The 14,558-nt window shown below is 33.1% G+C and overlaps 1 protein-coding gene across 1 annotated transcript in view; it reads right to left on the bottom strand.

The window, feature by feature from the left end:
• Positions 1–14,558, bottom strand: part of LOC100914654 (complement factor H) — a 117,803-nt gene that overhangs the window by 48,015 nt on the left and 55,230 nt on the right. The window contains exons 8-9 of the mRNA XM_031937082.1: positions 10,400–10,618; positions 1,165–1,341 (exon numbers count right to left, since the gene is read on the bottom strand). Coding sequence (XP_031792942.1) covers positions 1,165–1,341; positions 10,400–10,618 — 396 coding nt within the window. The remainder of the gene's footprint in view (positions 1–1,164; positions 1,342–10,399; positions 10,619–14,558) is intronic.

Below are 14,558 nucleotides of genomic sequence, written 5' to 3'. Positions count from 1 at the left end.
GACTGAGTAATGGAGAGAGATGTTTGGCTTATTTGAGGGATTTGTCATTGCAGAATCACTTGTTTGTAGAACACTTGAATGTTGGTAATTGATTAAAAAAAAAACTTCTAGCAAATATTCTTGTCATTCCCTGATTTATGATATATTTCATCTCTGGAGAACATTAAGGCTGATGTACCTTACTTCTACCACTTCAATTATTTCTTCTAGCAACTGTTGCTTTGTATGTGGAAAGAAAAATCAGGAAAAGGAAGAAGTGATCCTTCTCCATGAATGTTCCCTCGGCTCCATCAAGGATAACCATAAAAAGCCAGGGATAGAAAAGAGAACCCCATCTTCCTGTACAAAAAGAATATAAGAATTGAAATACATAATTTCTTCTACAGGCTTGGGGGAGGAACAAAGTAAAAATTGTTCATTCAGAATTTTTGTTGCACATATGGAACAACAAAGAATTTCCTCAGCTCATCAGATAGCTTAGTGTTTTTTAATGAAAAGATTAAAATTCAGCCTATGTAATCCCAGTGTCTCCCTTTTCTTATTCTGAATGAAGTCACATATACAAAAAACTTTCTTTGTCTCAAAAAAAAGTAAAGAAGACTATATGGTCTTTTAAACTATGCCTTTCCAGGCTTATTGCACATTATTGTACATGCACCCCACATGACATCTAATCTGGCCTTCTTACTGTTTAGCCTGTGCTCAACAACTCAGTTTCTCTCTCTGTTTTTGCTTAGGCTGTGGCTTAGGTCTGGAATACTCTCGTTCCTTCATTGCCTTATGAAATTCCTATCTTCTTTCAGAGAAGGGTTAATTTCTATAGGAAACCTGTCTGTATATATTTTGTATTTAATTTTTCTGGTAACGTGTTGTTTCCCTTCCCAAGAATCTATGCCCTCTTTGAGACATGTCAAATATTTAATAAATTAGTTTGGCAGCAGGAGAAATAATGGTAATTGAATATAACTGAAATGTTGTTCAGAGAGAATGGAAACAAGACACGAAGTAGTGGAACAGTTTTGGAAAGTTGATGAAACTAAAAAAGTAAGAAATCAAATGATTCCTGTGGAGGCCCATGACAAAGGCAGTCACTTCTATCGATGATTTGCTTTTTAAAAACAACATACATACAGTGAAGACTGCCAATCCCATAGGGTTACTTACTGATCTTTTTACAATTTGTTTCAGTAGACCAGCCTTTTTTGGTGCAGGTAATTTTGTCTTGATTATTTGGAAGACTGTAGCCTTTGTTACATTCCACTGTTACTTCCTCACCTTCCACATAATGAACTTTGTGGGGCCAAAAATGACCATTTAATATTGTATTAAGGATACACTCTCCTGTAGATGAAAAAATTAAAAAACAAATAAATAATTAAAACATGAAATAGTATGTTAAGAAAAAGAAAGGCTTACATACATATTTGTAAGAAAAAGAGGGCAAGTTATAAAGAAAAAAGAAATTCATTAAACATTCATTCAGTGTAAGGTCAGAGAAGATATCCATTAAATTATGTGTAGGTGTGATAAACATTCCATTCAAGCGAAGAAGACAATCATATATATATATATATATATATATATATATATATATATATATATATAACAAACATTAGAGAATTAATAAAATGAATATAAAGAAATTAAATACAAGGTACAGTGTGAAGGAAGGTATAAACATTTTTGGAGAAGACAAAAAAATTTCATATAGAAAGTAAGGCATTAACTATGTTTTGAAGAGAGGGATTTTTATGAGGTCAAATCATTAAAAATGCTTTCAAAGCTTGGGTAGCCACTGCAAATGCATGAATTGGTAGAAAGAATAAAATAAATGAGAAACAGAGGCCACTTTGGATTGTGAAGTAAAATTCAATGAGATTGAAAAAAAATAGGTTGGTACCAGCTGTAAAGATCTTTAAAACTAAAAGGGGGCATTCTGGGAAGATGGAAGAATAGGCCAAAATTTCTAGGCTCTCCAAATTTCTTCCACTAAAAGATAAAACATTACCATGAAATGAATGTTGGGTAGTAAAAGGGGTAAAGTAGCTGTCCTCCCTGAGATCATTTGACAGAACCCTAGGAAAAATATGACCTCTAGAGGCTTAAGTTTGGTCTCATGAAGTGCAAACATCACCAGGTTGGCCTTGTTAAATTAAAAAAAAAAGGTAGGCATGGGAGCAGTTTCATCCCAGAAGTAGACTAAATTTCAAAATTTTTCACATCAGGAACTTTCAGCTCATAAACTTTTACTTCACAAATTTTTGCTTAAGAAACAACAGAGGCTGAGTGGGGGAAGACTGAAGGACAATCCTTATTCCCATACCCCATTTCTGGATGCTAGACTTAACAAAAGTGATCCCACACTGTGACTGTGAGTAAGGAGGAAGCACATTTCTGCTAGTACAGCAGAGAACAAGAACATTTTATGGACAGCATAATTGGGTGTCCTAACTGTAACTTAGAGGAGAAGAAGAGTACTTGAGGTTGAGCCACAAAAAAAGAATTATGAAAGTAGCAGTAAGGAGGATCTGAGATATAGACCATCATTACGCACAACCCAGGATATAAACATGATTGAAGACCTACTAAATACATAAACTACTAAAATAAAATTTTTTAAATATGAAAAACAATCTGACCATAGATAATTATTTTTGGTAAAAGATCTGAATTAAAAAAAAAGATCCGTATTCATAATGAGATATAGTATGGTAAAAAAGCTACTCAACCCCAAAACTAACATGAAATGATCAGAAGCACAAAAATAGGTTTTGAAAGATTTTTAAAAGGAATTTTAAAATGATACAATAGAAATGGAGGAAACATTATGAAAAAATAAAAGCAATTTAAGTAAATTATTAAAAGAAAGTTTACCAATTAGAAGTAAAGGTCCCAAAATTTTAGGAAGAAAATAACTCTTAGAAATAGAATTGGCCAAGAGCAATAGAATGACATTATAAAATGCAAAGAAATAAGAAAATTAGAAAAATAGGGAGTGAAGCCAAGATGGTGAAAAGAATATATTGATCACTCCCGAAAGAGATCCTCAAATGAAAACTTTGGGGAATATTGTAGTTAAATTCCCAAATTTTCAAATAAAGGATAAAATACTTCAAGCAGTCAGAAAAAAGAAATTCAAATATCAAGGAGCCAGAATCAGTATTTCCCAGGAAATAGCAGGTTTTATATTAAATGACTAGAGGACCTGGAATGTGATATTCCAGATGGCAAAAGAGCTTGGACTACAAAAAATCAGCTACCCAGCAAGAGTGAGCATAATCTTTAAGTGGAAAAGATGGATATTCAACTAAATACAAAGCTTTCAATAATTTCTGATGAAAAGACCAGAACAAAATAGAAAATTCAATCTTGAAATACAAGACTCAAGAGAAACATAAAAAGGTAAACAGGAAAGAAAAAAAACTATAATTATTTTAAGGTTTCCCAACATGGGAAAATGATACTTGTAATTCTTGAGAAGTGTATCTTTATTATGGCAGTTAGAAGGGAATATATTTAGACAAAGTATGTGAGCATAAACTGAATTTGATGTGATGATATAAAAAAGAAATTGAAAAGTGGAAAAATTGCACTGGAAGAAGTAAAGGGGAGACAAAAATGGGGTAAATAACATTACATGAAGAGGCCCAAAAAACCTATAATAGTGGAGGGAAAGAAAGGTGGCAGTGAGTATTAATCTTACTGGATTTGGCTCAAGAAGAGAATAACAACACACTCAGATATAGAAATTTGTCTTGCCCTATAGAGAAATAGGAGAAAGAGAAAAGAAAAGGGAGTGAGGAGTAGAAGGAAAGGCAAAAGTAGCAGAGGAAAGGGAAAAGAAAAGGAAGAAAGACTGATAGAGAGAAGAGTAGATTGATGGAGTTGAGAGATCAGAAAGAAAACACTGGTGAAGAGAAATAGGGAGAAAAGAGAAAAAAATTATTAACAAGAGAAAATAGGATCATAACTGTGAATGTGAATTGGATTAATTCTCCCATAAAAAAGAAGCAGATATCAGAGTGAATAAAAAGGCAGAATCCTACAAGGTGTTGCTTAAAGGAAACAGTTTTGAAATAGAGAAATACACACAGAATAAAGGTAAAAGGCTGGAGCAGAATATATTAAGTTTCATCTGAAGTAAAAAAAAAAAAAAAAACCCAGCAACAAAGGTAGCAATTATGATAGCAGATAAAGCAAAAAAATAAAAGAGATAAGGAAGGAAACTATATCTTACTAAAATGTACCATAGAAAATGAAATAAAATCAGTACTAAATGTATTTGTGCCAAGTAGTATAGAATCCAAATACTTAGAGAAGTTAAAGGAGTTGCAGGCAAAAGTATACTAAGGGGCAACCTCATTCCCTCCTCAGAACTAGATAAATCTAATGAAAAAATAAAGTTAAGAGGTGAATAGAATGGGAGTAGAAAGGAATATACCTTTTTCTCAGTGGTATATGATACCTACCCAAAAGTTGACCATATATTAGGGCATAAAATCTCACAATCAAATGCAGAAAGATAAAAATATTAAATGCAGCCTTTTTAGATCATATTGCAATAAAATTTATCTGCGATAAAGGGCCATGGAAAAATAGACTAAAAACTAATAGGAAATAAAACAATCAAATCCTGAAGAATGAGTGGGTAAGACAACAAATTCTAGAAACAATCTGTAATTTCATCAAAGAGAATGAAAATAATGAGACAACATGCAAAACATATAGGATACAGCCAAAGCAGTTCTTAGGGGAAATTTTATACCTTTAAATACTTACATGAATGAAATAGACAAAGAGAAACATATTAAATTGGGCATATAACTAAAGATGCTAGAAAAAGAACAAATATACCAAATTAGAAATTCTGAAAATCAAAGGAGAGATTAATAAAAGAAAAGTAAGAAAAATATTGAACTAATAAATGAAACTAAAACTGGTTTTATAAAAAAGAAAAAACAGTAAAATAGATAAACTTTTGCTTAATTTGAGTTTAAAAAGGAAAAAAAATTACCAGTATGAAAAATGAAAAGGATGAATTCACCATCAGTGAAGAAGAAATTAAAACAATAATTTGGCGCTATTTTGCCCAACTGCATGTCAATAAATCTGACAATCTAAGTGAAATCAATGAATATTTACAAAAATATAAATTGCCCAGATTAACAAAAGAGGAAATAAAATATTTAAATTACTCCAATTTAGAAAAAAGAAATTAAACAAACCATCAATAAACCTCCTAAGAAAATATTTCCAGGGCCAGATAGATTTGCAAATGAATTCTACTAATTATTTAAAGAATAATTCATTCCAATATTCTATAAACTATTTGAAAAAAATAGCCAAAGGAATTCTATCAAATTCTTTTTATGGCACAATTATGGTACTGATATCTAAACCAGGAAAAGCCAAAACAGCAAAAGACAGTTACAGACCATTCTTCCTAATAAATATTGACACAGAATTTTTAAATAAAATATATATCACTATGCTGGATAGGATTTATAGCAAGAAAGTGGGACTGGTTTAATATTGGCAAAAGATTAGCATAATGGATCATATCAGTAACAAAAAATCATGTGCTTATCTCAATGGATGCAGAAAAAGGCTTTGACAGCATACAGCACCCATTACTATTAAAACACCACTGAGCACAGGAATAAATGAAGTTTTCCTTTAAATGGTAAGCAGTACCCAAAATTATCAACCACCATTATCTTTAATAGGGATAAGCTAAGAGCCTTCTCAGTAAGATGAGGGATGAAACAAGGATGCCTATTATCACCACTATTATTCAAAATATTTCTAGACATGTTAGTTTTAAAAATAGAAGAAAATTGAAGGAATTAATAATCTTTGCAGATTATATGTTGGTATAATTAGTGAATCCTAGAGAATCAATTAAAAAACTACTCAAAATAATTAACAATTTTAGTCAAGTTACAGTATATAAAATAAACCCACACAAATCATCAGTATTTCTATACATTACTAACAAAGCCCATTTTCAAGACAAAGAGAAATTGCATTTGAAATAAGAGCAGACATTATAAAATATTTGGGAATCTACTTGTAAAACAGACCTAGGAACTATATGAACATAATGACAAACACATTTCACACAAATAAAGCAGACCCACACTTTAGAAAAATATTAATTGATCATGGATCGACTGAGCCAAAATAACTAAAATGAAAATTCCACTTAAATTGATTTACTTATTGAGTGACATACCAATCAAACTACCAAAAAACTATATTGTAGAACAAAAAGAAATATTACCAGAATTCATATGGAAGAACAAAACATAGAATTTCAAGGGAATTTTTAAAAATGCAAAGGACAGAGGCTTAGCAGTCAGTCTACAATATCATATGGTATTGGTTAAGAAATAGAGTGCTGCATCAAAGGAAAAGATTAGGTATACAAAACACAATAGTCAATGACTGCACAATCTGCTGTTTGATAAATCCAGACTCCAGCTTCTGGGATAAGAACTCACTATTTGACAAAAATTTATTGGGAAACAGGAAAATAGTATGGCAGAAACTTTGCATTGAGTGAATAAAGTGAATCAAATTGACAAGTATACAAGTCATTCCCAAATGATAAATGGTCAAAAGATATGAATAGACAATTTTCATTGAAGAAGTTAAAGCTATCTATAGTCACTATTGATTAGAGATGCAAATTAAAATAACTGAAGTATTACCTCACAACTATCAGATTTACTAATACCAGAAAAGGAAAATGATAAATATTGGGAAGGTGAGGGAAAATTGGAACATCAATGCAAAAATGATGGAGTTATGAACTGATCCAATTATTCTGGAGAGCAATTTGAAGCTATGCTCAAAGATCTATAAAACTTTAATCCAGCCTTTGAGAAATGGAAAAAATGGAAAAGAAAGTAAAACATCTCATCTGAAAACAAATGATTTGGAGAACAGATTGAGGAATTATAAGAATAATCAGACAATCTGCAAATAATAATTTTAAAAAGAGTTTTGATATAGTACTACAATAAATTATTAAGGAAAAATGCCTTGAAATTTTGAAACAAGGTGCCAGTGCAGAAATAGAAAAAAATATATTTGAGGATGAAGGCTTTCAGGAATATCATAGCCAAGAGACAGAGACAAATAACAATTGGAAGTAAGCACAATATGCATCAGCATATATGTGTATGAGTGTATATGTGTATGTACATGTGTGTTTGGATAGTGTTCTTACCAAAATCAGAAAAAGTGAAAACAGAAAAAAAGCCCACTATAGACCAATTTCCCTAATGAATATTGATGCAAAAAATTTAAATAAAATACCATAAAGAAATCACAGCAATATGTGACAAAGATCATTTCCAATGGCCAGACAGGATTTACACCAGGAATGTAAAGCTCGTTCAATATTAGGAAAATTATTATTCTAAATTGTACTGTAAATGTTAGCTATAATAGTAAGGGAAGAAAAAGAAATTGAAGGAATTAGAACAGGAAATAAGGAAGCAAAACTATCATTCTTTGCAGATTTGGTGGTATACATAGCGAGTCCAGGAGAATGAGCTAAAAAATTAGTTGAAATGTAAAAAATTCAGTAAAGTTGTAGGATATAAAATAAATGCACATAAATAATAAACATTTCTATATATTATTATCAGCAAAGCCCAGCAACAAGAATAGAAGAAATTCCATTTAAAATAACTGTAGACACTAAAAATCACTTGGGAATTTACTTGGAAGACAAACCCAAAAACTATATGAACACAATTACAAAACACTTTTTATACAATTAGATTATATTTAATCAATTGGGGGGGAAATTGCTCTTGAATAGGCTAAATCAAAATAATAACAATGAAAATTCCACTTAATTTACTTATTGAATGGCATAATTTTATACTGCTAGTAAATGACGATAGTAATTTAGACTAAGATATCTAATCTTAACTAAGATAAAGATCACACATTCTGGGATAAGAACTCAATAGTTGAGAAAAGCACTTGAGAAAATTGGGAACAGCATGGTAGAAACTTGGTATAGACCAACAAGTTATACCATGTGTCAAAATAAGTTCAATATGAGCATATGATTTAAACATAAAAGGTGGTAACATAAGCAAAATTAGGATAACGTAATAGTGTACCTGTCAGATCTTCAGATAAAGAAAGTATTTAGGACCAAACAAGATATAGAAAGTATTGCAAAATGTAAAATGGATAATTTTGACTATACCAAATAAAGTCAAAGCAACCAAAATTAAAAAGAAAACAGAAAACTGGAGAAAGTTTTTTCTGTAAGTATAACTGATAAAGGCCTCTTCTTTTCTTTTCTTTCTTTCTTTCCTTTTTTCCTTTCTTTTCTTTCTTTCTTTCCTTTTTTCCTTTCTTTTCTTTCTTTCTTTCCTTTTTTCCTTTCTTTTCTTTTTTTCTTTCCTTTTTTCCTTTCCTTTCTTTCCTTCCTTTTTTCCTTTCCTTCCTTCCTTCCTTTTTTCCTTTCCTTCCTTCCTTCCTTTTTTCCTTTCCTTCCTTCCTTTCTCTCTCTCTTTCTCTCTCTCTCTCTCTCTCTCTCTCTCTCTCTTCTGAGGCAATTGGAATTAAGTGACTTGCCCAAGGTCACACAGCTAGTAAGTATTAAGTATCTGAGGCCAAATTTAAACTCAGGTCCTCCTGATTTCAGGGTTCATTCTCTATCTACTGCACCACCAACATGCCCTCTCATTTCTCAAATTCTTACAGAATATAACCAATTTTATAAGAATAAAAATCATTTGCCAATCAACAACTAGTTGAGGACATAAACATGCAATTTTTGAACAAAGAAATAAAAGTTGTAGTGCTATGAAAATATGCTCAATAGCACTATTGATTACAGAAATTAAAATGAAAACAACTCTGAGATGCCACCTCACACCTTGGTTAATACAACAGAAAATGAAAATGGTAATTTTCAGAAAAGACATGGAAAACTGGAGTACTATTGCACTGTTGGTGGAGTTGTAAACCGATCCAATTGTTCTGGAGAGCAATTTGAAACACTGCCCAAAAGAATATAAAAATGTACATACCCTTGTGATCCAGGAATACCACTCCAAGATGGGTATCCCAAGGAGATTTAAGGAGGGGAAAAAACCTATTTGTGCAAAAGTATTTATAGTAACTCTTTTTTATTGTGGCTAAAATTGGAAGTTGAGCAGATAGTAATTAGTTGAGAAAGGGCTGGAGTTTTGGTATATAATTATAATGTAATATTTTTGTGGTCCAATAAGACAAGCAGGATGATTTCAGATAAAAACCTTCCTTTCTTTTTTTTTTTTGTTTGTGTTTTCTTATAAAAATGACTAATATAGAATGTTTTACATGATTGCTAATGTATAAAACATATCAGATTAATTACCATTTTAGGGAGGGGTGAGAAAAAAGGGAAAGGGATAGAATTTAAAATTATAAACTTTTGAAAAAATTAATGAATGTAAAAAAATTGTTTTTACATGTAATTGCAGAGAAATAAAATGTTATTAAGTATTTTAATAATAAATTAGAAAATAATAATAAAAGAAAGCCCCAGAGAATAAACTGCAACACAAAAGAAGAGAAATGAAAATACACTTCTCCCAATTTCTTTATGGAAATTTAGAGCCCTTGCATATGAAACATTAAATAGCATCATATTTTTGATATATTCTTTCTTTTCCTAATTTTTCCCCTTTCTCTTTTTTCTTTGTAGAAATAATTCATTGTTATCATGGAGCTACCTCTGGAAAGTAACAGGGTAAGTAAACATAGAGAAATTAGGAAATTAAAGATCAAAGATTGAATTAAAATTTTTTTATAAATTAAAGACAGCTCAGAAGACAGTGTAGCAGTCATACTGTCAGACAATAAGCACTTCCATAAGAGAATAGATTATCTTATCGAGAGAACAAAACATGTTATGGGGGAGCAGGCCACATTATCAGAGAGCAGGAAAGGGTACCTAAAAACAGGCAGTGCTACTGATAAAACAATTGAAATCTCTTAGAGTGGTCAATATTACCAGAGTACAGGAAGTAGTAATCAAGAGATAGCACAATTAGGGAAGCAGAAAGTGATACCAGAGTTCATTGATACTGAACATAGCAAATTGCATCCTATGGTAATGGGTTACAAAGGGTATGTTGTGCTAGTATAAAGAGACTTGAGAATGTATAAGGTTCATTGGTTTTCTTTTTGCAACATTATCTTTCTTCTGAAAGATCATATCCAACATGTATTAGGAGAGAATCCTAATCTTCTGTAAATATTCAATGAGGATATCACAAAGTTCTTACCTTTATGAAATGTTATATCCTTTCCAAATATAATAATAAGGACTTGCTATCACATGTACACTCTACAATTAAGTTTAAAGAAGCATACTCACTAAGGCATTTTGGCACTGGCGACCATCCTCCTGGAGTACATGAAAATCTTGCCCAATAATCTGAGGAACGTCCATTAACAGGTACATAATTTTTATTACAATGATAGTACATCTGTTTTCCAATAGATTCTGGAAAGAAACTTCGAAAGTATTCCTTGGAAAACCAAGATGACCTATAAAGTTCTCCATTTTCAATTTCTGGATAATCACAAGGTCTCACTTGGGAAAAAGTGAAGTAAAAATAAATTATTTATCTTATCAAAAATTTAACTGGATAATTTTAATTTCCTATTATAAATGAATACAATATAATAGAATATAACTGCACTCTTTTCATTTGAAATCTCAGAATATGGATAGATTTGGAATCAAAAAGTCAGAAGGAATTTGAGAAAGTTATCTCAATGCAATTCAACAAACATTTTGAAATACCTATTACATATAAGACACCATACTATGCAAATAGAATGCAAAGACAAATGTAACATTCTTTGCCTTGGAGTATTTATATTCTACCATATGCTCTGAGAATGATAACATCTAAAATGTATAAGATGGTTGGTAACTGCCTCCTTTGAGATTCCACAGTTTCTCAATAATCCACCCCAGGATCAAACACATTTCTATAGGCTTGCCAAAAAAGAGTTTTTCACTTCTCAATCATTCATCCACACCCACCTCAAAGATAGTTAATTTTGAATAAAATATTAACACATTATCTCAACTCTTTCCAGCCCTTTCCTTTATGAATGAGTAAATTAGAATGTAAATCATTTCTTCAAGGAACAATGCTTATTCAAGGTTGGCCAGGAAATTCCTATATACCTAAAGAGATTAAGATAAGAAGGTTAGTCTGGCTCCCTAAATCAGTCATTAGTTATGATATGGAGATGTTTTGTTAATATAGAATGTCTAGTCTTCAACTATATTCTCATCCCTTGGCCTATATTACATCATCTTTCTTGTCTTTGTTTTTGTTTGTGATTATTCCTTCTTAGTCATCTCTAGGACTTTGAGCAGGCTGTTTCTTCTCTTGGATGTACTTTTTTCCTCGCCTTTGCTCTAAGATGACCATTTTCATTAAAGACTTAGGTCAATCCAACAGGATGATTTCAGAAAGGCCTGGAGAGACTTGCACGAACTGATGCTGAGTGAAATGAGCAGGACCAGGAGATCATTATATACTTCAACAACAATACTATATGATGACCAGTTCTGATGGACCAGGCCATCCTCAGCAACGAAATCAACCAAATCATTTCCAAAGGAGCAGTAATGAACTGAACCAGCTATGCCCAGAAAAAGAACTCTGGGAGATGACTAAAAACCATTACATTGAATTCCCAATCCCTATATTTATGCCCACCTGCATTTTTGATTTCCTTCACAAGCTAATTGTACAATATTTCAGAGTCTGATTCTTTTTGTACAGCAAAATAATGTTTTGGTCATGTATACTTATTGTGTATCTAATTTATATTTTAACATATTTAACATCTACTGGTCATCCTGCCATCTAGGGGAGGGGGTGGGGGGGGAAGAGGTGAAAAATTGGAACAAGAGGTTTGGCAATTGTTAATGCTGTAAAGTTACCCATGCATATATCTTGTAAATAAAAAGCTATTAAAAAAAAAAAAAAAAAAAAAAAAAACTTAGGTCAATAACTATACCCTACATGAAATCCCCAAGTTGTTAGTATTTTTTCCCATTTCATCTTGTGAAATGTGAGCATATAATGAATTTTGATAATCATAGTTTACTATTCTCAGATTATTTTTGATGGGCGAAGGAAACTATATCATCCTTTTCTACAGGAATGAAATTTCAGATTAAATAAAAGCCAACACAAGAAAACTTTTTAAAAATACATTTAGAGAGGGGACAGAACCAAGATGGTAGAGAGGATACACGCCTCTTTCTGAGCTCTCCTAATACCCTCACATTAATTATGAAATTCAGCCTATGGAATAGTGCTGGACTAGCAGAATCTGCGAATATTGGGAGTACAGCAAATTGCCAGCAAAAGATAATTTCGAAGATCACCAGAAAAGGTCTGTTTTGATTGGGCACATGCATGGGAAGAGGCCAGGCCCACTTAGGGAGGCAGAGCACAGAGACCAGCCCACACTGAGCAGATGAGGGTGTGGAAGGGGGTGGAGTCTTAAGGTGGAAATCTGGGAGGACTCACAAATTCTACCCCCATTAAAGCCAAGATCAGCAGAGAAGTTATAAAACATCCAACATAAAATCAAAAGGTAAAAGTTTACCCCAAAGCCCAAGTCTTGGGATATACCCACCCACACGGGAATGACTCAGACCCCAAAGCTCTCCCTTTGTCTATAGAAAACTTGGCCCCTTTGCCCAAAAACGATCCCAACAAAAAAAAAAAATTAGTAAAAAAAGACTTTAATTAGATAGCTTCTATAATGAAAGATAGTAGATTTCAAACCCTGAGGAGACTAAAAGCAGATTGTCTCCAGATGAAGACCTAAAAGGTGAAATGACCTAGCCCTCACCACACAAGGGTTTGGAAAAGGCATATGACTTCCAGCCAAGACGGCGGCGAGGAGGCACACAGCTGTGTAAGCTCCGCATTTTCTCTCAGAATCCATATCATTACAAGCCTCTGAATTAATGCCTGACTGAAAAAAACCCCACAAACATTCCAAGAGAAGCATCCGAGATTGAGGAAAGGTCTGCTTTTCTCGAGGGCGGGATGGTTTTAGATCGGGCCAGGCTGAGGGAGCAGCAGGAGAGCTTGGCAGGCAGCTCACAGCTGGCAGACCAGAGGGGTTGGGTTGATCCAGCCATCTCTGGGGGGAGAGTTCACTAAGGATTGGATCTTTTGCCCCAGCAAGTCAGTGCCCAGCAGATAAGCTTAAACACCAGGGGTGAAGAATCCCCCAAACAGCGAGTTCCTTGAGACTGGCCCCCTCCCCACCCGGCTCAGCACGCCTCAGAGTCTCAAGGCGGCCAAAATCCTGCTGTCCCGCTGCCCCCCAGTCTGTAGAGGGCTGGTAACGCCACCCAGCCCCTCCCCAAAAAAGGATTCCATTTGGGGGTTTTTTCCTTTTTTTTTTCAATTTGTCTCATTCTTCGACAAAAATGGCGAAAAGCTAAAAAGGACTTTAACGATTGACAGCTTTTTAACAGACAAGAGCAGACTCTAAAACCCTGAGGAGACTAAAAACAGATTATCTCCAGGTGAATCCAAGGAGGAGATCATCTGTTCCTCACACAGATAATCTCATAGAAGAAATTAAAGGCTCTCACAAGGGCTGAAGAAAATGGGAAAAGGAGGGGGCTTAAAGAGACTGAGAAGTCATTCCCCATTTAAAGACAGAGTGGATAAAAAAACAAATCCTTGAAAATAGGATTAGTGAACTGAAAAGAAAACAGTTCACTAAAGAATAAATGGGCGAAATGGAAAAACATTCCATAGAACAAATTGGACAATTAGAAAAAGATATAAAAAAGTGAGGAAGAAAACACTTCATTGAAAATAAAATAAACAAATGGAATTGAATGACTAGGGAGACAAGAAGAATCAGTCAAAAAGACCAAAAAAACCAAACAATGGAGAAATGTGATATTCTTCGGGAAAACAAAGACCTGGAAAAACAGGTCTAGGGAGAGAAATCTTAGAACATTGGACCCCAGAAAAAAGATGAAAAAGAGCCTGGACACTATTTTCCAGGAAATTATCAAAGAAACTGCCCGAAGTCATAGAAACAGAGGGTAAAAAGACATTGAAAGGATTCATCATCACCCCTGAAAGGGACCAAAATCAAAACCCAAGAAATATAGTGGTCAAATCCAGAACCCTAAACAAAGGAAAAAATACCAAGCGGCTAGAAAAACCCAATTCAAATATAAAGGAGCCAAATAAAGATCACCCAAGATCTAGCAGCATCCACATTAAAAGATCGAAGGGCCTGGAATATGATATTCGAAAGGAAGGAACTAGGTATGCAACCAAAAATAACTTCCCAGCCAGAATGAAATCTTTTTCCAGGGAAGAAGATGGCACAACAAATAAGTAATTTCACCTTTTTGGTGAAAACCAGAACTTAAAAAAGTTTGATCTGCAAATATAGAACTCAAGAAAAACCTAAAAGGTAAAAAGAAATCTTAACTATATTTTGCTTAAAATTATAAA

This window comes from Sarcophilus harrisii, chromosome 4 (assembly GCF_902635505.1).
Source record: "Sarcophilus harrisii chromosome 4, mSarHar1.11, whole genome shotgun sequence".
Taxonomy (NCBI): Eukaryota; Metazoa; Chordata; class Mammalia; order Dasyuromorphia; family Dasyuridae; genus Sarcophilus; species Sarcophilus harrisii.
Note: the sequence above shows the minus strand (reverse complement) of the source record. Positions and strands in the feature narration are given on the sequence as shown.